General features: G+C 43.9%; 1 protein-coding gene across 5 annotated transcripts in view; it reads left to right on the top strand.

Annotated features, from left to right (window-relative positions):
• Positions 1–23,909, top strand: part of SLC20A2 (solute carrier family 20 member 2) — a 717,641-nt gene extending 693,732 nt beyond the window's left edge. For all 5 annotated transcript variants that reach the window (XM_044059039.1, XM_044059042.1, XM_044059040.1 and 2 more), the window contains exon 11: positions 22,097–23,909. In XM_044059039.1, coding sequence (XP_043914974.1) covers positions 22,097–22,261 — 165 coding nt within the window. In that variant the 3' untranslated portion in view covers positions 22,262–23,909. The remainder of the gene's footprint in view (positions 1–22,096) is intronic.
• The last annotated feature ends 1,250 nt before the right edge of the window (positions 23,910–25,159 follow it).

The following is a 25,159-nucleotide window of genomic DNA, read 5'->3' as shown; positions in this document are numbered from 1 at the left end:
GACAAAGAAACAAGTGCAGCATTCTCCAGAACAGTCATCCATGCCTAAGAAACAGATGCTTAAAATGGCCGAAGACCTTATTACTTTAATCAGGGGCTCCCATCCCCCTCCTGACAAAAGGCCTAGGCAAGACACTGATTATGATTCTTCTGATCAGGTTTCCATTTCTTCTGATTCTTCCTCTGACTAGGGCTATTCTCTCCCTCCCTATGAGGACTCTGATGCTGAAAAGTCCATTCCTTCAGCCTCACCACCTGAGGATTACTCTTTTGGGGAAACCTTGCACACCATGAGGGAACATTTCCATTGGGAGAGCCAGGATTACTCAGAATCCAAGAAAAGGCTCAGAGATTTCCTTCTATTGCCTCAGCACATGCCCTTGGCTATCCCCCCTGTGCTGGATATTGTTGATTATGTTTTTTCTGAATCCAGTCTGTCTCCAGATTCTTTACCCCCTGTACTAGTAAAGCCAGACAGATACTACAGGGTCCCTGACTCTCATAAATTTCTTTGCAAAAACCCCACTGCGGACCCAGAAACTATTTCTCAGGGTCCAAAAGAGGTTAAAGCTTCCACTGCCAAAACTCCTGTGCCCTCAGATAGGGATTCCAGAGCTCTGGACAGATGGGGGGAAAAGTTTACACTTCTGCTACTTTAGCTGTAAGAGCTTTAAACTGTCAGTTTCACATGCTTAAATATCAGCAGTATCTCATGTCATTGTTAAAGCAGAACATGGTTACAAATACAGAAGGTCCTGACTGTAAAGAAATGCAGGATTTATTGCATGCGGTTGAACAAGTGGGAAAGCATACTCTGCAGTGTGGTTTTGATTCATTAGAGGCTTCTTGTAAAGCCGCAGTTACGGGCTCAGTTATTCGAAGACATGCTTGGTTAAAAGAACAAAGTTTACCTGACCATGTTAAAATGAAATTATTGGATGCTCCACTGCAGCATGATACTTTGTTTGATGTTAAGGCAGAAGAGGTTTTAAAGAAAATGGAGGATAAAGCAAAGTCAATGCAAACTGTGAAAGATTTCTTACAGGTTCAGCCACCTAGATTTAGCATAAACTGGCCTTCAAAAAATTGGTCCTTTCCAGTGTCAAGACAGGCCACAAAGAGGCAGATACAGATGTCCAAGAGGCAGATCTCAGCCCCAAGGCCCCTACAGACCTAAACAATGGGGTTCTTCAGCCCCCAAAAGGGGAGAAGACAAATCACAACCTTATAGAAAACAGTCACAATGACTTCCCTCTGCAAATGTCAAGCACTTACCAGTTGAGAGCACCCCTAGGGGGAAAGCTAGCACTTTTCTCAAAAAGTTATCACATGATCACCCAAGACCAATGGGTGTTGAATATAGTTTCTCAAGGATACAGGTTCCACTTCCACACGCTTCCAAAACCAAAAGGTTTGCCAAACCTGCCTCAAAACCAATGGGCAGAGGCACAAAGACAGATTGCAGCTCTTATGGATATGGGAGCTATTCAAAATGTTCCACAAGAAGAACAGGGCCAAGGAGTTTACTCAGGACTTTTCCTAGTGCCCAGAAAGGACAAAGCATGGAGACCAATACTGGACCTGTCAATCCTAAATACTTTCCTGGATGTTCCAAAATTCAAAATGTAGCTCAACAACTCTTGCCCATGCTGGGCAAAGAGGGTTGGCTAGTTACTTTGGATCTCAAAGAGGCATGCCTGCACGTCCCAATCAGACAATCGTGCAGAAGATACCTCAGATGTATAGCAGGCTCAATGCATTACCATTTCTCTGCACTGCCCTTTGGCTTGTATACTGCGCCCAGGATCATCACAAAATGCCTGGCACCAGTAATTGCATTTTGCAGGCAAAAAGGAATTCAAATATATCCCTTCTTGGACGACTGCCTTATTCAGGCAGAGAGCAAGGACATTCTTCTAAAGCACCTGGAGTTTGTAAAAAGATTACTAATTTGCCTAGGGTACACAGTAAACGAAAATAAATCAAAACTAGTGCCCTCTCAAGAGATAATATTCCTGGGTGCAAGCTTGAATACAACTACCCAGATGGCTTGTCTCACACCAGACAAAGGCAACTGACTCAGTACTTTCAAATGATTGCAACAAAGACCCAGCTCCCTGCAAGAAAAATTCTGCAGGCCCTGGGTTTCATGGCATCTTGCATTCTACTAATTCCATATGCCAAACTGCATATGAGGAAACTACAATGGTATCTGAAAAGTGTTTGGACTCGGCATTGTCACAGCCTAGAGACAATCATAACCTTGATTCCCTGCCTACAAAAGGAGTTTTGATGGTGGTCACAGGCCTGTCACCACAACAAGGGACAGCCTTTCACCTTACCTACAGCCAGGCAGACAATAACAACGGATGCATCGGATTATGCCTGGGGAGCACATATGGCAGGAAAATGTATTCAGGGCACGTGGCCCAAGGAACAACTGCATCTTCACATCAATCAAAAAAAGATGCTAGCTGTACAGAATGCCCTGACAGCCTTTAAGGACCTAATACATCCAGGACAATTATTAATAAAGAAGGACAATACCACAGTTATGTGGTACATAAGCAAGGGGGCACACATTCCTACCCCTTATGCAGACAAGCCATGACTTTGTGGAACACAGCACTGACTTACCAAGTACATCTGCAAGCTCAATTCCTGCCAGGAACAAAAAATACACTGGCAGACGAACTAAGCAGAAATCTCCTGGATCCTCACGAATGGAAGCTAAATCCACAAGTGTTCAACATGATAAGGGAATGGGAATGTCCAGACATAGCTCTATTTGCCTCCCCTCACAATTACTAATTATAAAAATATTGCACAAGGACTTATCACTCTCAAGCATGGAAAGTGGATGCTCTATCTTTCAGCTGGAAAAATCTGACAGTCTATGCCTTCCCTCTGATGCCTCTTCTCACCAAGGTGCTTCTAAAAGTCAGACAGAGAGGCCAAAAATGATCTTGATTGCACCAGACTGGCCACGCCAGCACTGGTACCCAATCCTAAGGATTTTGTCCCAAGGCCCACCTTGGCCTCTTCCTCAAATCCCTCATCTTCTGACACAGCAAAACAATCAGATTCTGCACAGTCAACTCAGAACCTTAAACCTGGCAGCATGGCAGATAATGTAGCCACTCAGACTGCACCTCTTTCTAAAGCTGTTATGGATGTAATTTTCGAAGCCAGGAGACCCAGCACTAGGAAATCTTATTCGGAAAAATGGAAGAGATTCTGTGCTTGGAACCAGGCACAAGGGCTCGACCCACTGGTCCCTAATATGCCTCAGATTTTACAATACCTGACTAAGATGTTGGACAAAGGCCTATCTTTTTCTTCTATTAAAATCCATGCCTCTGCCATTTCAGCTCATTACAATACAGGTCCTCCTATTTTTTCACATCCTCTACTACAACAGTACCTCAGAGGGGCAAATAATATAAGACCCCCTAGGAGAGCACCAGTACCTACTTGGGACCTCAATTTTGTTTTGGAAAAACTAACACTGCCTCCTTTTGAACCAGCCAGCACAGCTGATCTAAAATTCTTGTCATGGAAAACAGCTCTGCTCCTAGCAATAACTTCAGCAAGAAGAGTTTCAGAGTTACAAGCATTGATGACTGTGGAACCTTTCCTCATTTTTCACCAGGACAGGGTTTCTCTAAGGACAAACCCAACATTCATGCCAAAAGTGGTCTCCAATGTGGCCTTAAACTATACTATTCATTTGCCTACTTTTTACCCAAATCCACAGAATAAAGGGGAAAAACCTCTGCACTCTTTGGATATTCACAGGCAGCTACGTCTTTACTTGGACAAAACAAAAAGCTTTCAGAAAAACTGAGCAACTGTTTGTAGCATGTGCTGCAGGATCACAAGGAAAACCTATTACAAAGCAGACAATCTCCAAATGGATAGGACACTGCATCCACATCTGTTATGCACAACATGGCAAATCTGTGCCTAAGGGCATTAGGCCTCATTCTACCAGAGCAGCAGCCACTTCAGCAGCTTTCCTCAGAGGGGTACCAACCAAAGACATTTTAGAAGCTGCAACCTGGAGCTCAGTGCACACTTTTACCAAGCACTACCACCTACCTCTCTACTCCAAATCCAGAGCAGGCTTTGCCACTGCAGTTCTGCAGGGCTTGTTAGCCTCACCAAATCCAATCTAGACCCAGCCACCCTGCCTAAGCTTTGGGATTCTACCCAAGTGTAATGACTGCAACAGTGAAACACGAACATAGTACAGTTGTGTACCTACCATAAATGTAGATGTTAGAGTGTATTCACTGTTGCAGTCCTGGTTATTCACCCACCATCCCCCTCTTGCTGGGACTATTCTGTACTTCTCAACTCTATACTACCTATGTGGTGTATTTGCTTTTAGAAGAAGGAAATGTTTTTAGTGATGTGTGTGGTTGTTTGGCATGTTTTTATCTTTACAGCCTTCATATCTGGGGGCACCTGACATCTGGGGCAAGAAAAACTGAAGAAAATGGCGTTGGTTGCAGCTTTTATACCCCTGGCGCACTGACGTCAGGGAAGAGGCAACAGCAACTGATGCCGGACCAAGACTTTGGAACTCGGGCCGACTACAGGTCGCCTGCCAGCAGGATAACCCAAGTGTAATGACTGCAACAGTGAATACACTCTAACACCTACATTTATGGTAGGTACACAACTGTACTTTCTGTAAGTCGCAGTCTTCTTTCCAGGATGCTCCACAGGAATCCTCCTGTTCTGGCCAGGGGAGGAGGGGTTTGACAGCAGGTTCCACCCTAGCGGCAGAGGGGGTCTGCAAAATTAGGGATTCCGAGAGCCTTTCTCGGAAAAGCCCAAACAGTGTCCCTGAAGTGCTGCCTGACTGCCCTACCGAGGAGGGAGTCAGGGGTCAGATGTTCTTTGTGTTTCACTGTTGCGATCATTACATTTGGGTAATCTGCTGGCAGGTTGCTCTCAGTCGGCCTGATTAACAAAGTCTTGGGTCCTGCGTCAGTTGCTGTCCCTTCTTCCATGAAGTCAGGTAGTCAGGGGTATAAAACATGCAGCCGACGCCATTACATCAGTCTTTCTTGCTGCGATGTGCCCGAAGCAGAAGCAGTTCACAAGTGCCGGTCAGCCAACTCCTGAAATTTTCATTTTCAAGTTTCAGATCCGAAGTCTTCAACTAAAAAGCTAAGTACCCCGTTGGGGAAACTTTTTCTTTCTCCTTACCGATGTCAGTAAAAGTTAATAATTGCATTACTTGTAGGAAGCAAATACCTCATAAGAATTTTCATTTGTACTGTATTCCTTGCCTAGGCCCTGACCACAATGTTCCTTGCTGTCAGTTTTGTGCTTTATTTAGTCAATGCACTATCAAACGTCAGTACATTTTTGCTTCTTAATATTAGGGCACACGCTTTAAATATCCAGAAATGTCATCGGTTAGCAATCCGACTACCGGAATACCTAAAAAAAATGCAAAGAAAAAACAGAAACAGGCCATTGAGGTCCAAAACTGCTGACTATGCTTCTCCTAAACCAGTCGCCAGTTCACCGGGACTCAGTGAGGCGCTTTCGCAACCCCTGATACCCACTACTTCTGATTCGCAGGCCTCTACTGAGACCCATTCAGAGTCCGGTATGCAGCGAGATGCTTCAATTATGGAACCTGCGGATGTCTCTACCTTTGATGGGTCCGGAGCCGCTGTGCAGGCACTGGCTTCTAAGGGTGTTTTCAGGCCTACAGATTTGTATATTAGACCGACGCCATCTTCAAAACAAGGCCAAAATCTCAACCTGTGCCTAAAAAAACGATGCCTGGGCCACATGTGCATGCCCCTATGCCTAAAAACAAATGATCAAAATGGCTGAATATTTATTTACTCTAATCAGGGGTAGTCAACCCCCCATTCTAAGAGGCCTAGCCAAGACATTGATTATGAATCTTGTGAACAGGATTCTATTTCTTCTGACTCTTCTAATGAACAGGAATTGTCTATACCTACGTATGAGGACTCTGATGCAGAAGATTCCATTCCTTCTGCTTCTCCCCCTGAGGATTTTTCTTTTGGGGAAACTTTACATACCTTAAGGGAACATTTCCACTGGGAAAGTCAGGATTTTTCCTGAATCTAGAGAGAGACTTGGGGATTTTCTTCTTCTTTCTCAGCATAGGCCTTTGGCTATACCTCCTGTTCTAGACATTGTTGATGATGTCTTTTCAGAATCTAGTATGGCTCCTGATTCTCTGCCTCCGGCTCCTTGTAAGCCAGACAGATACTACAGGGTTCCTGACTCCCACAAATTCCTTTTCAAAAATCCTGTTGCAGATCCTGAAACCATTTCTCAGGGTCCCAAGGGTATTAAGGCTTATACTGCTAAAAATCCTACCCCTTCTGACAGAGATTCCAGGGCGCTGTATAGATGGGGTAAGAAGGTTTACAATTCTGCAACCTTGGCAATCAAGGCTTTAAACTGTCAATTTCATATGCTAAAATATCAACAGCATATCATGGGACTGCTAAAACAGAAAATGATGTTAATTTCTGACTGTGTGGAAAATAAAGATTTACAAGATTTATTGCATTCAGCTGAACAAGTTGGAAAATATACTTTGCAATGTGGTTTTGATTCTTTGGAGGCCTCTTGCAGGGCTGCTGTAACTGGGTCTGTGCTAAGAAGGCATGCTTGGCTCAAAGAGCAAAATCTGCCTGATCATGTTAAAGCAAAATTGTTGGATGCTCCTTTACAACCGGACCGTCTCTTTGGTAATAAGGCTGAAGAAGTTTTAAAAAAGATGGAAGATAAAGCTAAATCTATGCAAACTGTGAAAAATTTCTTACAAGTGCAACCTCCAAGATTTAGTAGGCACTGGCCTACTAAGAACTGGTCCTTTCCAGTTCCTTCGATAGCCACTCAAGTCAAACCCAGACATTCCAAAGGCTCCAGGTTTCAGTCACAAGGGACTTTCAGAACAAAACAATGGGGTGCCTCTTCTTCCAAATCTGGAAACAACAAGACACCTCCCTATGGTAAGCAGTCTCAATGACTTCCCTTTACACTTACCAAGCACTTACATTTTAGCCGCCCCTTTGGGGGGAAAACTGGCTCTTCATGCAAGAAACTGGCAACTTATAACCCAAGACAAATGGGTTTTAAATATAGTATCCCAGGGATACAGATTTAGTTTCCACATGTTGCCAATTCCAAATGGATGGTCAGACCTGCCCCCAAATCAGTGGGCAGAGGCCCAGAAACAAGTACTTTTCCTCATGAGCATGGGGGCTATTCAGCCAGTACCAGAAGAGGAAAAGGGACAAGGTTTCTATTGCAGACTTTTCCTGGTACCCAGAAAAGACCAATCACGGCATCCAATTCTGGACTTATCTACTCTAAACACCTTTCTGAACATTCCAAAATTCAAGATGCTGACTCTTCACCAGTTACTTCCTATGCTAGGCAAAGATGCCTGGTTGGCAACTCTAGATTTAAAAGAGGCTTACCTTCATATCCCAATCAGGGAATCTTGCTGAAGATACCTCCACTTCAAAGCAGGCTACTTGCATTACCAGTTCTCTGCACTGCCCTTTGGCTTATCTACTGTGCCCAGGGTCTTTACAAAGTGCCTGGCTCCAGTAATTGCATTTTGTAGGCAAATAAATATTCAAATATATCCATACCTGGACAATTGTCTAATTCAGGCAGAAAACAAGGGCACTTTTCTAAACCATCTGGCATTTGTAAAAAGGGTTCTAACTTGTCTAGGGTACACTATAAACAAAAAGAAATCACAACTGGTACCCTCTCAAAAAATTACATTCATGGGTGCAAGCTTGAATACAACTGCCCAGATGGCTTTCCTTATGCCAAAGAAGCAAATTCAATTGGTAACTTACTTCACACAGGTGTCCACAAAAACCCTGCTCTCTGCAAGGCAAATACTGCAAGCCTTGGGATTCATGGCGTCCTGCATTCTTCTAATTCCATATGCAAGTCTGCATATAAGGAAACTTCAGTGGTACCTATGGAGTCAGCATTGTCACAGCCTGGAAACAATGATTCCTATCATACCTTGCCTGCAACTAGAGTTCCTATGGTGGGCAAAGGCCTTCCACCAAAACAAGGGACTGAGATTCACACCACCCCCTGCTGCCCAAACCCTAACTACAGACTCATCAGACTATGCTTGGGGGGCACATCTGGCAGGGAAGTGCATTCAAGGCAAATGGAGCCCAAATCAAATGACCCTTCATATCAATCAAAAAGAAATGCTAGCTGTACATAATGCACTGACAGCCTTCAAGGACTATCTTCATCCAGGAGAATTAATGATAAAGACAGACAACACCACGGTTATGTGGTACATAAACAAGCAGGGGGGGAACACACTCCTACCCCCTTTGCAGACTAGCCATGGCATTGTGGAACACGGCCTTGACCTATCAAGTACAACTACAAGCTCAATTCCTGCCAGGAAAGCTGAGTACTCTGGCAGAAGAACTAAGCAGAAATCTCATGGACCCACACGAATGAAAACTGGAAACATGGATTTTCAATATGTTGACACGCAAATGGGGGAGCCCAGACATAGATCTTTTTGCCTCACCTCAGAACTATCAGTTGGACAAGTTTGGCACAAGAATTCATCACAAAAAAAGCCTGGAAAGTGGATGCTCAATCCTTCAGCTGGAAAAACTTAGTCTATGCCTTTCCCCCTCTGCCTCTGCTCTCCAAAGTTCTACTAAAAGCCAAACTGGACAAACCAAAAATGATTTTGATTGCTCCAGACTGGCCTCGGCAACACTGGCACCCACTCCTGCGCAATGTGTCGCACCTTCCATCGTGGCACCTGCCTCAGACACCTTACTTACTGTCTCAGCAGAACAACCAAATTCTGCAGACGCAGGTCCAAACTTTTAATCGTGCAGTTTGGCTAATCACCTAAATTCACCCTTAGCATCCCTCAGCAAACTTGTGATGGATGTCATTTTGGAGGTGAGAAGGCCTAGTACTAGAAAATCTTATGCTGACAAATGGAAAAGATTCTGTGCCTGGAATCAATCTCAAGGGATAAGCACAGCAGTGCCCAACATTCCTCAGATTTTGCAATACTTAACTGAGATGCTTCACAAGGGCCTGTCCTTTTCTCCCATAAAAATCCTTGCCTCAGCCATTTCATCTCATTACAACACAGAACCTCCCCTCTTCTCTCATCCTCTGCTAAAGCAGTATCTCAGAGGGGCCAAAAACTTAAGACCACCCAGGAGATCTCCAACCCCTGCCTGGGACCTCAATTTTGTATTGGAGAAGCTCACTCTCCCTCCTTTCGAGCCAGGTGCTACCGCAGACTTAAAATTTATCTCCTGGATATCAGCTTTCCTTTTAGCAGTCACTTCAGCTAGAAGGATTTCCGAATTACAGGTTTTTATGGCAGTGGAGCCTTTCATCATTTTTCATGCGGACAGGGTCTCTCTCAGGACAAATCCATCTTTCATGCCTAAGGTGGTATCCAGTGTGGCTCTTAATCAGACCATTCATTTGCCAACTTTCTTTCCCAATCCACAGAACAAGGGGGAGCGGATTCTGCATTCATTGGATGTACACAGACAACTTAGATTTTACTTAAACAGGACAAAATCTCTAAGAAAATCTGAACTGCTGGTGGCATTTGCTGCAGGGACAGAGGGAAAGGCCGTTTCAAAGCAAACCATTTCCAAATGGATAAGCCATTGTATTCGTTTCTGCTATGTGCACCATGGAAAAACTATCCCCCAGGGGATCAGATCCCCATTCCACCAAGGCTGCATCTACTTCAACAGCCTTTCTCAGAGGTGTTCTTACCAGGGACATTCTAGAAGCTGCTACCTGGAGCTCAGTTCATACGTTCACCAAACATTACCATATACCACTTTTCTCTAAATCCAGAGCTGGATTTGCCACTGCTGTCCTGCAGGGCCTTATAGCTGGTCCTAATGCTGTATAATTCCCTCCACCCAATCATAGCTTTGGGAATCTACCCAAATGTAATGACTGCAACAGTGAAACACGAAGAACATAGTAAAATTGTGTACACTTACCATAAATGTAGATGTTCGAGTGTATTCACTGTTGCAGTCCTGGTTCCCTCCCTCCAGCCCCCTATTTTTCTCTGGCTATACCTCTACTTTCTTACACCAAAACGGCTTTTAAGCATAGTGAATTTGCTTTTTGGATTGGAGGTATATTTTTTGTGTTTTTAATTTTATTTTCTCCCCATTTGGGGAGCACATGACATCTGGGGCAAGAAAAACTGATGTAATGGTGTCGGCTGCATGTTTTATACCCCTGACGACCTGACGTCATGGAAGAAGGGACAGCAACCAACACAAGACCCAGGATTTTGTTAATCAGGCTGACTGAGAGCAACCTGCTAGCAGATTACCCCTAATGTAATGACTGCAACAGTGAATACACTCGAACATCTACATTTATGGTAAGTGTACACAACTGTGCTATATCCTTCACCAACTGGCCTGGGCTGCCATCACCTTGGACTGGTGGGTGCTCAACGTAGTATCCAGGGGTTATGTCATCCCATTCGATTCCCCTCCTCCACCACAGAAGTCACTCCCAGATATCCCACCCCGCCAAAGGGAGTTGACTCTCATACAGGTCTACGACCTCCTCCAAAATGTCCTAACAGAACAGCAAGGATCCGGAGCTTACTTTCGCTTCTGTTTAGTACCAAAATGAATGGGGTACCAATGTTTCATCCTGGACCGCAGTTGACTGAATCTGTCAGTTCAGAAGTCGACATTCCAGATTGTCACTGTTCAGTCCATTCTGCTGCTTCTGCGCAAGGACGACCGGATGTGCTCCATAGATCTCAAGGACACGTACTGTCACATCAAAATAGATGGGCACTCCAGGAGATTTCTGTCAGTTCAGGACCCTGCCCTTTGGTCTTGCCTCACCCCCCCCCCGGGTATTCAAATGTATGGCAGTGGTTGCAGCCCATCTCTAGCTGCAGGGATTTCAGGTCTTTCTGTACCTGGACAGTTGGCTCATTATGGCTCCCACAAAGCATCTTCTTCAAGCTGTGGATTTCACCCTGAACATCTTTCAAGATGACGCTTCCGTTAAGCTAGTCGCCAGTTCTCCGTTCCTCGGTGAGGTGCTTTCGCAGCCCCTGATGCCCGCTTCTGTGGATTCGCAGACCGCTACTTAGACCCGTTCGGAGTCCAGGATGCCGTGAGACTCTTCTTTGACTAAGAATCCTGTGGGTAGCTCTATAACTTGGATGGGTCCGAGCCGCTGAACAGGCACCGGCTTCCGAGGACGTTCTTCGCACTACCGATACTCGACACAAACCGACTTCTTGCGCATCTCAGTTCTTTGTAAAACTACCGAGTTACTAAGGTCCAGGGTACGAACTACGCCTAAAAAAAATGATGACCCAAGCTCAAGCACCTGCTTCCATGCCTCAATCTCAAACACTTAAAATGGTGGAAGACCTTATCTTGCTTATTAGGGGAAGCCAGCCAACCCCTTCAAAAAGAAACTTGTCCCCAGCAGTTTTGTCTGACCAGGAGTCCGATGACTGAGGTTTCTGAATATGAAGACATGCAATCCTTGTCTGCTTATGAGGATTCAGATGCAGAGGAATCCATTCCTTCTGCCTCTCCTCCTGTGGATTTTTCATTTGGTGAAACCCTGCATACTTTAAGGGAGCATTTCCATTGGAAGTGTCGGGACTATCCTCAGTACAAAAAGAGAATCGGGGGATTCTTAGCTTTACCACAGCACAGACCTTTGGCCATTCCTCCTGTCCTGGATGTTCTGGATGATGTTTTTATGGAATTCATTTTAACTCCTGACACCCTTCCTCCTGCTCCCAGGAAGCCTGACTGGTATTTGAGTCCCTGACTCTCACTAATTTCTTTTCAAGAATCCTACTGCTAACCCAGAGGTCATCTCCCAAGGACCTAAAGGAATAAAAGCAGCCACAGCTAAGAATCCCACCCCCTCGGACAGGGATTCCCGAGCTTTAGACAGATGGAGTAAAAAAGTATACACCTCTGCAACTCCTGCCATTAGAGCACTAAATTGTCAGTTCCACATGCTGAAATACCAGCAACATACCATGGAACTCCTTAAACAAAAAATATCTACCTTTCCGGCTTGTGCAGAAAATAAAGAATTACAGGAGCTTATGCAGTCTGAAAGCCAAGTTACTAGACACACCTTGCAATGTGGCTTTGACGCCCTAGAAGCATCCTGCCAGGCAGCAGTCACAGGTTCTGTACTTAGAAGACCTGCTTGGCTTAAGGAACAGACCTTGCCAGACCATGTCAAATCAAAACTATTGGACGCACCATTGAACAAAGACATTTTGTTTGGCACCAAGGCAGAAGAGGTCTTAAAAAAGATGGAAGAAAAAGCTAAATCTATGCAGACAATTACTTCTTGCAGATCCAGCCTCTGAGTTTCAGTAGGCATTGCCCCTCCAAGCACTGGTCCTTTCTGGCCCCCTCAAGACCATCTCAGACGAGACCTAGGGGGAGCAGACCCCCCAGACAGCAGTCCTAGGGAATGCAGAGATCTAAGCAATGGAGTTCCTCCACTTCAAAAGCAGGGAGTGCTAAGCCACTCCCTTATGGAAAGAACTCACAATGACTTTACACCTCCACCCCTTACCTCTGCCCACCTGCTTGTGCCCCTAGGAGGAAAACTCTCCTCCCATGCAAAAAACTGGGCCTCTAGCACCAACGACCGATGGGTTCTCAACATAGTGTCCCAAGGATACAAATTTTATTTCCACATTCTACCTACCCCAGAAGGGTTCCCAGATCTTCCTCCAAACCAGTGGGCAGAGGCACAAACAAGTCCATTCCCTGCTCTCCTTGAGGGCAGTACAGCCTGTTCCTGCAGACCACATAGGCCAAGGTTTCTATTCCAGGCGTTTCCTGGTACCCAAAAAAAGAGAGCACCTGGCACCCAGTCCTTGATCTATCAATTCTAAACACCTTCCTGGTGATACCAGAATTCAAAATGCTCACCCTCCAGCAGCTTCTTCCTGTGCTATCCAAGGATGCTTGGTTAGCCACTCTAGACCTAAAAGAGGCCCATCTACACATCCCAATTGGGGATTCCTGCAGGAAATATCTACGTTTCAGAGCAGGATCTATGCACTTTTAGTTCTCTGCACTTCCCTTTGGCTTTATCCACTGCTCCCAGAGTTTTCACAAAATGCCTGGCTCCAGCCATTGCTTTTTGCAGACAAAGAAATATTCAAATGTACCCATACTTAGACTGCCTGATTCAAGCAGACAGTCAGGAAAAGCTGTTACAGCACCTGATCTTTGTAAAGAACCCACTGACCTTCCTGGGGTACACTATAAATGAAAACAAATCCAAACTAGTACCCACTCAAAAAATTGTATTCCTGGGAACAAGCCTGGATACAGCATCTCAGATGGCATTCTTTACTCCAGAAAAACAAGCCTGTCTGACAGGATACTTCTGTCAGCTAGCCACCAGAATCCAGTTATCCACAAGGAAAATCTTGCAAGCTCTAGGGTTCATGGCATCCTGCATTCTACTCATTCCATATGCCATACTGCATATGAGAAAACTTCAGTGGTACCTAAAAAGCCTTTGGTGTCAACACTCTCAGGACCTGGAAATGATCATACCTATGATAACCTGTCTAAGGAAAGATTTTCTTTGGTGGGCAGCAGCATGCAACCACAGCAAGGATCTTCCCTTCTCACAACCCCACGCCGCCCAGACCCTAACCACAGATGCATCAGATTATGCCTGGGGTGCACACCTGGATGGCAGGTGCATTCAGGGCCATTGGAGACAAGTCAAATGCATCTGCAAATCACCAAAAAGAGAGGTTAGCTGTTCAGCATGCTCTGACAGCTTTCAGACCCCTACTCTCCCTGGGGCCTCTACTGATCAAAACAGACAGCACCACAGTGATGCGTTACATCAACAAGCAGGGAGAAACTCACTCTTATCCCCTCTGCAGGCTCGCCATGACCCTTTGCACATGGCTTCAGCCATGAAAATTCACCTGCAAGCACAATTCCTGCCAGGCTTCCTTTAAGCTTTAAGCAGAAACCACCTAGACCCACACAAGTGGCAGCTAGACTACAACCCCTTCAACCTTGTAACCCAGAAATGGGGCACCCTAAAGGTGGACCTCTCTGCCTCCCACAACAATCACCAGCTCAGCAAATTCTGCACCAGGGAACCTCACAGCAAGGCCTGGAAAGTGGATGCCATATCCTTCCAATGGGCAAACCTCTCGATCTATGCATTTTCCCCTCTACCTCTACTTTCAAGGATACTACTCAAAATAAGGGAGGAAAAACCAAGAGTAATCTTGATTGCCCCAGACTGGCCACACCAGCACTGGTACCCACTGCCGCGCAGTCAGTCACCCCTGCCACCATGGCACCTACCCCAAATCCCAACTCTCCTGACCCAACAGAATGAAGAAATCATGCATCCACAATTGCAGACCCTGAACCTGGCAGCCTGGATTATTCCCTGGCCTCTTCTCTAGTTGCCAGTCTAAGTAAGCAAGTCCTGGATGTCATATGTGAGGCCAGACGCCCCAGCACTAGAAAATTCTATTCTGACAAGTGGCAAAGGTATTGTACCTGGATCCAGGCTAAAGGAGCTGAAACAGCGCAGCCCTCCCTACCACTCATCCTGGATTACCTAGCAGACCTACTACGCAAGGGTCTATCCTCTTCTTTTAAAATTCATGCCTCTGCCATCTTTGCTCATTACAGCACAGAGCCACCTCTGTTTTTCTCACCCACTCATCAAACAGTTCCTAATAGGGGCTAACAGTTTAAGGCCACCCAGAAGAGCTCCTACCCCAGCCTGGGACCTTAACTCTGTGTTGGAAAAGCTCACACTACCCCCCTTTGAACTTGCAGCTTCAGCACAGTTAAAATTCCTCTCTCGGAAAACAGCCTTGCTTCTGGCCATCACTTCAGCTAGAAGAGTTTTAGAGCTACAAGCACTCATGGCAGTAAAGCCCTTCATCATTTTTCATGCTGACAGGGTGTCCCTCAGGACTAATCCAACTTTCATGCCTAAAGTGGTGTCCAGTGTGGCTCTCAACCAATCTGTTCATTTGCCTATCTTTTTCCCTAACCCACAAAACAAGGGGAAATGATTCTGCATCCTCTAGATGTGCACAGACAGCTCTGATTGTACCTGGATAGGACTAAATCTTTTAGGGAAACTGACCAATTGTTAGTCAGCTTTGCAGCAGGGGCAGAGGGTAAGGCCATATCCAAACAAACAATCTCCAAATGAATAGCACACTGTATCCATTTCTGCTACAAATGCCACAGAAAACTGCCCCCTAAGGGGGGTAAGGACACATTCACCAGGGCAACCTCTACCCCTACAGGTTTTTCTCATAGGGGTAACTACCAGGGACATCCTGGAGGCCGCAACATGGAGTTCTGTTCATACCTTCACCGAGCATTACCACCTGCCTATCTTCTCCAAATCCAGGGCAGGCTTTGCAACTGCAGTCTTGCAGGGCATCCTAGCCCAGCCCCCAGTCTTCTTGACTGCCTCCACCCATTTCTTCAGCTTTGGGAGTCAACCCAAGTGTGATGACTGCAACAGTGAAACACGAAGAACCATAGTATAGTTGTGTACACTTACCATAAATGTAGATGTTCGAGTGTATTCACTGTTGCAGTCCTGGTTTTCCACCCTCCATCCCCCTTGTCTCTCTCTCTTCCTCACTCCTTACAGGGATTTTTGGTATTTACTTTCTACTGGTGGTATTCTTCCACCATAACCTAGCTCCTTATTTGGGGGCTGCTGACATTTGGGGCAAGAAAAACTGATGTAATGGCATCGGCTGCCTGATTTTATACCACTTGATGGCCTGACGTCAGTCCTAGAGTGAAAGCAACCAATGCAGAAATACTAAGCCTCTGGTATTTGGGCTGACTGAGGGCTACCCCTGGCAGGATATCCCAAGTGTGATGACTGCAACCGTGAAATGCACTCGAACATCTTAATTTTTATGGTAAGTGTATACAACTGTACTTTCTCAACACCATGTCTGAGACAGCAGCTCTCTCTCATAGTAGCCACGATACTGCAGCAGCTCTGCTCCATTTTGGAATGGGACAGAGTCCTAGCTCATCTCGTTTTTCAAGTCCTGGAGTCGATGGCTGCATCCATTCAATTAGTTCCCTTGGCCAGGCTCCATATGCGAGTGCTTCAGTGGACTCGAGCAGTGCAATGGTCTCCTTGTCTTCACCCCATGTCTTACATGATCCAAATTTCCAAAGTCTGCAAACAGCTGTCTTGGTGGGTTCAGACCCATGATCTCCTGTTGGGGGGGCATTTCCAGAGAAGGATGGTCCAAGGTAAGTGGTCCCCATCAGAAACCAAGTTACACATCAATGTCCTCGAGATGAGTGGTCCTACTAATGTTGCAAGCCTTCCAGGAATTCTTCTCCCTCGGGATGGTAACTGTTCAGACAGACAACATGGCAGTGGTCTGGCATGTCAATAAGCAAGGGGAGGGAACATGATCTTACCCTCTGTACAGAGAGGCCATGAGAGTTTGGGAATGGGAGATAGCCTCATGCCACTTTCTCCTTGCAATGCACATCCCCGCCGAATCCAATATGCTGGTGGACAAGCTGAGTAGGACCATCCTGAGTCCTCACAATTGGTCTCTGAATCATTCAGTGGTGAACCAGATCTTCAGCAGACAGGGCTCCCCGTGCTGTGACCTGTTTGCATCTCGGAACATTCACAAGTGCAGCACCTTTTTTGCCCTCTGGAAGAGTCCCCCAGGGATGCTCTGATTAATGATTGGCCACTGGGTCTCTCTTATGCCTATCCTCTAATTCCCACAGTTCTGCAGAAAGCCTGGCGCCTGAAGGCTCAACTCCTCCTCATTGCTCCCTTTTGGCTTCGACAGACATGGTTCTCCCTTCTCTGGTCTCATCTGAAATGTCTGCCTTGAATATTGGATCCGGCTCCAGATCTAATCTCTCACCTCGGGGCGGGGGGGGGTCTTCCGCATCCTGAACTGAAGTCGTTGAGACCTCACAGCCTGGTTCCTCTAGTTCCTGTGATCATCAGCCAATCAGGGTTGCCTTCCCTGGTGAAGGATATTACTTTTGGCTTCCCAGAAGCCATATAACAAAGTTTACCTCTGCAAATGGAAGAAGTTTTCTATTCGGGCTCATCAAAGGGATGTAGATACTTTTTCAGCCCCTATGTAGGCTATCTTGTCCTTTCTCTTGTGCCTTTTTCATCAAGGAGCAAGTTTTTCTACGATAAAACTCCAGCTGGCAGCAATTTCCAACTTTCATCTGGACATTAGTCCAGTTTTCTCTTAAAGATTGTCCAATACATTTCTAACGGGAGTGTTCTTGCTTGGCCTTCCTTGAAGGACCCTTCCCCTCTGTGGGATCTGTCCTTGGTGCTGCAGTCCTTGACCCTTCTTCCATTTGAACCTGCTGCGACTTGTGATATCAAGTTCTTGTCTTGGAAGATGGCTCTTCTAGTTGCTATCACATCCGCCAAAAGAGTTTTGGAGTTGCAAGCTCTCTGTATCAAACCCCTTTTATTGTTTTCCATAAGGATAGGGTTTTCCTTAGAACCAATCCTTCCTTTGTTCCCAAGGTGGCTTCAGAAAATAACCTGAACCAGTATATACAGCTTCCAGTCTTTTTCCCCAATTATTCTAACAAAGGAGAGTGTCAGCTGCATTGCCTGGATGTGCATAGACAGCTGCATTTCTATCTAAACAGGACTGAAATTTTTCGAAGGTCAGACCAATTGTTAGTGGCATTCTGTCAAGCCAGGAGAGGCAATGTCATATCCAAAGTGCCCCTCTCTCATTGGATTGTTTCCTGCATAGGGCATATCTATCCGCTTAATCACAAAGATCTCCCCAGACCTCTTAAAGTCCACTCTAGTAGGTGTGTGGCTACTTCCTCTGTGTTCTGGGCTAGGACATGATTGGATGACATTTGTGCTGCGGCCACTTGGTCAAGTCCTCATATGTGACACACTACAAATTGGATCTGGTGGTAAGGCATCCTTTGGTTCTGCTGTGGTCCGGCATGTCCTTTCTTGAGGCCTCCCAATATTTGTAGTAGCTGGAGACTCTGACCAATCCATGATCAATAATGACACGGATAGCATCAGATAAAGAGTTATGTACTTACCATAACTTGGCATCTGTGCTGTCCAGTGTCATTATTCATCACATTCCCACCCCCTGTCCCCTTCCTTCTGGTGGCCAAGGGAACCTTGGGGGTGTTGTGTGGCCTGTATTTCTGAGTAGTCTAGGTCCGTATATGGGACAGTTCCTTAGAAAACTCGATCTGAGGATCATGGGTAGTAGGAAGGGAGGAGCTTGAGCTCAGGAGCTGCCGCTCACTTTTCCAGCTCTGATCCATGACCCGTCCCTGATGAATAATGACACTGGATAGCACATATGCCAAGTTATGATGAGTACATAACTCTTTTTAGTGGAAACACTGGGCAGTCTCTTCAACCACAGTCTATGTACTGTCTTAGTTCCAGCAGAGTGGAAAATAGCAACTGTAATCCCCTTGCACAAAGGAGTGCCCCTCAACCAACCCTGGTAACTGTATACCCATAACCCTAACCAGCCTTATCTGTAAGGCCATGGAGAGAATTATCATGGACCTCATCAGCAAGGATATAGGAGACCTTCAAACTCTTGACCGAACCCAGTTTGGCTTCATTACATAGCAGATCATGCCTATTAAACCTGGTGGACTTCTTTGCGAGTGTCACCAAAGTCTTAGATGAAGGCAAAACAGTATGTACTGCCCATCTAGACTGACCAAGGGCTTTGACACAACCCCCCCCACTCAGGCATCATTGAGAAACTCGCCCAGCTGGCGATTAACCCATATGCCATTAGATGGGTAACCAACTGGCTCACCAACAGAACACATACAATCACAGTTGGGAATTCCACATTTACCAGCAGACCTATTACCAGTGGTGTTCCGCAAGGTTCTGTGCTGGACCCTCTGCTGTATGGAATCTTTCTCAGAAATCCAGGCAAAAATAAATGGGCTGTGGCTTACCGAGTTCGCTGATGGCTGCATACTGGTTGCAATCGTTGAATCTCCCAAAGATATCAACATTCTACAAAATGGGCTTACACAGATAAATGATTGGTGCCAGAGTCACGGACATAAGCTTGACATAAAACAATGCATTATCATCCCCTTTGGCAAAGAAGCCCCTGCAAACTACAATATTAGTAATACCCCACTAAATTCAAACCCATGGTGAGAGATTTGGGAACACAAGTTGATATCAATCTTAACTTTGATCACCACTTGTCCACAGTGGCAAGGAAGGCCATCTAAGTTGCACATCTCATAAGTAAGGGCATAGCATCCAAAGCTAAGGAGTTTATAACACCCTGTACTCGTTTCTCATCAGACCAGTAATGGAGTGCAATACTCCTTTTTATATGTACCTCACCAGACACCTCAGAGGTTTCTCACCAACAAAATTCAGGGTCTTCAGCACATGACCTACAGGCCCTGTCACTGTACTGTATATCATGTAGACTGCTTAGAGGTGACTTGTGCCTGGCCTAAAGAGCAATATCTAACCTTGCCTTAATGGAAGTGCTGCACATCTGCAAATCAAATGTGACAAAAGTCCCTCACTCTAGAGACCTTAACCTTGCCTGCGACATTAACAGGACATGGTAGAGCGACAGATATGTCTGTCAGAGGTTGCCACTCCTCTGGAACAAACTCCCAGTTCACGTAAAACAGAGCTCCACAATGACCCTGTTTAAGTGTAACTTGGACAATTGGATGGGGAACCATAAATTTATTCCGGGGTTTCACCTATGTCCCTCTTGGACAGGGGTAACCGATGCTGATCTTAGATTCACATTGCAAATATAGACTACATATCTTGGTCTATAAGGGAACAAGAGTATAACATGGTTAGGCTTGTAAAGGCTCCAGGGCCAATAGCCTAGTAACCTCCTATGATCCTATCGCAAATACTGTCTTGTCATTTAATAGGTCAATAGAAGGTCTACCACAAACTTTTTAAAAGTGAATAAATAAAAATTCTTAAAGAAATAGTTAAGTAGCTCAGGTAAATTTACAGAATGCGACATTCCACAGAGAAACAAAGTAATACTTCTGAACAAACATATTACAAGAAAGAAGAAAAATGTCTACATCTAGACAGTTTTTCCTAGTGTGCTCTGAACTACCAGAATTTACTCATCCCTATCTTCAGGCAGTGATAAAGTGCATAGAACTCTCAAGTCTGTACATCACAATCACCAGGACAGGTCTGTTTTCTCCCTTCACTTTCCTTTTGTTTTCTATTTGTCAGCTGTTTGATGTACATGTTTTCCTGCAGATCACAGATACAGCCATGCAAAGTTTTGCATACTAATGGGTCTATTTATCTGCTATTAGTTAGCCATCTCCTTAAAAATCTAATTTCACTTTTACATCTTCAACTTCCTGGCCTGGGAGTGGTCACAGAACTTGTAATCCCAGGATTTACAGTTACAACAGTTTTCTGTTTCGCCATGTCTGCTGTATACTGTATATTTTATGAGCAGTTGCTGTATTTCCCACAGAGGTCTTCAGTTGTGGATTACATGTGCTGTTCTAAACATTGTATAGACAAAGATTACAATCCTAGACACCTCATCATACCATTAACCATATTGCAGATGTACGTTGCATAGAAAAAAGGTGTCAGGTTATTGCATATTTTTAGTTTACCCTGCTATAGGGTTTAAAATGAAACTTTCATATCTGTTTACCTAAAACAGAAAATAGCAGCAGATTTATTCTCAGACATGGAGGTATTGCTCTCAGCTGTTAGGTCAGTTTAGACCTGTTCTTCAGTTTGCATTGGCATTCTTGTCTGTGCTTTACTGATGTAAAGTTTTCTGTCTATACTTTGCCAATTCTCAAATTGCTGATTCAAGCTGTTTCTTGGAATATATTCTATCACTGATTGTTTCCTGGTGATTGTGGTGGTCACAAAACTGATGTAAAAGCTATATGTCTTAACTGTACCAGCTGGCTACCAAGGAATGTCGGTCATTAAGTCTGCTTTTCTTGCTGTGGTAGTTGTAAGAGGACACGTAACAGTTTGACAGCCAGGAAGTCTTTGCAACTTTAAGCTGAAGTATTTTCCTTCATTTCTGTCATTTGTTTCTGTTTTTCATCCAGGCTTTTTACTTTCTTACTGGAATGAATGCAGAGCTTGAGAGTAGGCACCCATAACATTCCACATGGGAAGATGTTTGATTGCTGGTGTTGACATGAGCGACTTTATGTACATTGCTGGAAAGTTTTCATGTAATTCTTCAGCTATTGGAGTAGAGTTCTATACCTCTCGGTTTAATAGTGCATTCAGGACAGACCCCGAAGATAATGGGGGGCCAAAGGCCCAAAAATAGTGGTAGATTTTAAATATTGCTCGAACTTAATGGCTACAATAACAGGATTTTTCTTAGCATGTATTTTCTGAAGGAACTGCAGTCTGAAACTTGTCATTATTTAGTGACTGCAATCCTCTGTGATTTGGCAGAAACCCACAAATTTTGAGGAACAGAACAAAAATATGAGCCAAAAATCTGGGCATTTTAGAGGTATGCAGGGTTCCTTTATTCTGACAGCAGTGAACAACAGTCCCTTAGAATATTGTAACTGCCTGTTGATAAGCATGCTTAAAATGCTTGTTGGATGTTAAAGCTGGTACTAGGTATGTGGTGTTTTGCATGGTTTTACAGCTATTTAGAGGTGCAGTATTGGGAAGTTTGAGTTGAACTACAGTAGCATATCCCAATGAAAGGAAAATGACTAGTTTTTTACTACATTACTTGGTTGATGGCATTTCTGGAGCAATAAGTGCATCAGACATTTTCAGATGTAAATTTGTGCACTTTACACAATATGTGAGCAGACTGTGAGCAGACTGACTTCCTGAGCTACGCACTGTCTAATTGATTAATATGTACTTTTTCTTATTTTAATGTTTCTGATTATTAACTTTATTTTTTTCAACTTAAGGTTGGGTCCGTGGTTTCAGTTGGCTGGATTCGGTCAAGGAAGGCCGTTGACTGGCATCTGTTTCGTAACATCTTTCTAGCTTGGTTTGTAACTGTGCCTGTTGCTGGCCTTTTCAGTGCTGCGGTCATGGCGCTCTTTATGTACGGTATTTTGCCGTATGTCTAGTAAAGCTGCAAGATCAGAAGAGTCTCTCTTGAAAGTGCTGATGTTATATAAAAGCATAAAGCACTTCCCTCAAGAGTCTGCTGGTTCTTGGTTTGTCCCGTTTCAAGGGAAATTTATTATAACAAGACTTAATCTTCCACTGCTAATTAATCTGCTGTACATAACACTGTCATACTGGCAACATGGTAATAAAACGTGGTTGAAATTGCTTTAACATATCTATATATAAATATATATATATATATATGTGTGTATAAATATTAGTAGAGCACACTACCGAAGTCATATTGTAAGTGGAGTGGTTATGACTGCCTAGGATTTTTCCTTTTTACGTAGTATGAAACGTTGTATATAATGTATTCAAGTGGCAAATTTTATATATTAATACTTTAAAAAAAGTTTTAGCCAAAGTTCAGGTTTAACATGGGAGATAAGCGAGGTACTCGGTCCATAATTTTTCATGCTATTTTTAAGTGAGTCATTTGCTGTCCAGATGATAAATTAAAAAGGATTAGTAGAAAACTGTTTTAAACTTGCCTAATTGTTCCAAAACTGTTTATATATACATATATATATATATAGACATGTTAATGTACAGTACTGTGTTTCAGCTGTAAATACTTTGTAACATTTTTAGTTCTCATTTTTAATGTAACTACTCATTTCTCCTTGCAGTTTGCACATGAACAAGATAAAAAGTGCATTAGAGATATTGGGAAATGAAGTTTGACAGTATTTCACTTGTAGATAAAATTAGATTTTTAAAATATTCATATTGGGTATTATCCCTAATGTGCCACATTAGGGTAGCACGGGGTGCATGTCTCAGAATCCCTGAGACTGATTTCTACATATTTTCATATTTTGTATCCTGTCATGCAGAAGGTATGCATTGTCAATTTACTTTTTTTTTTTTTTTTTTTTTTTACACATTTCTTAAAGCACCTAGCACTTCATGTTTGCACATATCTAGTAGCACAAAAGGGACTATAGCAATAGTTTGTTAAAATCATAACATATCAGACTACATTTTAGCTGAATATTCTTTCCTTGATTTTTTTAATGCATGATTGCCTGTTTTGCTTTTTGAATTTTTGAACCATGAAATAATATTGTAAAAGTGAGTTAAGCCGCTCATTTCATTCCTACTTTAGCGTTAACTGTTAAGGTAGTAATTTTCTTACACTGTTGGAAAGTTCATAGTAGCTAAAAGTAACGCTGAGCAGCAACATGCTGATACTTTTCAGTTGTGTAAACATTTTGGTTTGTTCATAAGTAAGGTAAATGCGTGCTTTATTAGACCAGATACTTTGAGGTTCATTTCATGTAATCACTGGAAGCTGTAAAAAAAAAAAAAACTGTATTTGAAGGTTTGGTTACTGCTGAATTAACACCACACAAGTCACAAGCTCTGAGGCAGTGCCTCTTGGGTAGTAGTGTGGTGGCAATAGCCTCAGCTTTTTCAGCTGCGTCTTACCTTTCTGGTAAATGTGTCAGTAATTGTGTTCCCTCCTGCAGGGAGAAAACTGCTGGCATTTAACTTGCAGAGAACACTATTTATCAATTTGACTGTTGAGCTTCTTTCATTTTCTAAGTGTACAAAACAAAAACTATTTCCTGTCAAAGAAATACTATTATCAGTTGAAAAGCTTGTGTTGTGATTTTTGAACATTAAGTTAATTTTTTGTCATTGAGGAAATTTGTACAAACTGCTTACCTGTTTTGGACAAAGTGTTCCAGCCTGCTGATGGCTTTGGTGCAATTTGCTCTTCTGAAATCTCAACTGGAGTCAAGTTTTCTGTCTTCTTCATATGCTAGGTATCATTTGTCTGTGAAAAACTTCTTGTGAAGTCTTCCTCTACCAGATACTATTAAGATTAAGTAGGTATTCATCATAAGGATTATTGATGCACAAATTGATATGATTAGGAAGTAACTAGATGCGGGTTTCTCTGGTCTGACCTTCTAGCAAACGTGTATCCCTAGGGACTTATTTTGTTGATGTTACTGAGTACACCTTGTGGGATCAACTGGCTGTTGTAAGTACACCCTGTGGCCTCAAGCGATTGTTGTAAGTATACCCTGTGGTCTCAGATGACTGTTGCAAGTGAGTACACCCTGTGACCTCTGGTGACTCTTGTGAGTACACCCTGTGACCTCTGGTGGCTCTTGTGAGTACACCCTGTGACCTCTGGTGGCTCTTGTGAGTACACCAGTGGCCTCAGGTGGCTGTTGAGTACACCAGTGGTCTCAGGTGGCTCGTGAGTGAGTACACCCTGTGGCCTCAGGCGGCTCTTGAGTGAGTACACCCGTGGCCTCGGGCAGCTCTTGTGAGTGAGTATACCCTGTGGCCTCGGGCAGCTCTTGTGATGCAAGTGCGGCTTCTTCAGTGCTCGACTTAAACAGTCAATCCCTCTTGGCTTAGGTAGTTTATTGTCACTTCCAGGCCTTGCTTTTTTTTTTCCATCTGTTAAATGGGTGCAAGCCCAATGGTCAAGGCGCCCCTTTTTCAGGGGAAACCTGAGAGCACTGTTTGGTTAGTTAACGTGTTTCAAGTGACACATTAAACAAATAAGTGGAAAGAACCAAATCCAGGATTCCCTCCTACTGCGAAGCAGCTCATTAACGGCTCATTTTTGTATGCTTTTGTACATACACTAATAGCATCCCAAGAGAAAATTCAAAACGTGTACTCTTTAAGATGTCGTATTCCTTCAAGACTGTCAATTGCATTATCTTTAAGTAGTGTGTGAATTCTTTTAACTGAATATTTTCGAAAATGGTCAGAAAAACTGGTAATTTACAGCCTTTTAGGGCATAAAATTTAGCTGCCATTATTCCTGCTACTTCAGCTTCCTTGCCCCTTGTGTTAGAGATCTACCAAAAGGGCAGAGTTTT

This window comes from Protopterus annectens, chromosome 17.part0 (genome assembly GCF_019279795.1).
Source record: "Protopterus annectens isolate FY-2018-M chromosome 17.part0, PAN1.0, whole genome shotgun sequence".
Classification (NCBI taxonomy): Eukaryota; Metazoa; Chordata; order Ceratodontiformes; family Protopteridae; genus Protopterus; species Protopterus annectens.
The sequence above is the reverse complement of the archived record's forward strand: the minus strand, read 5'-3'. Positions and strand labels throughout refer to the sequence as shown.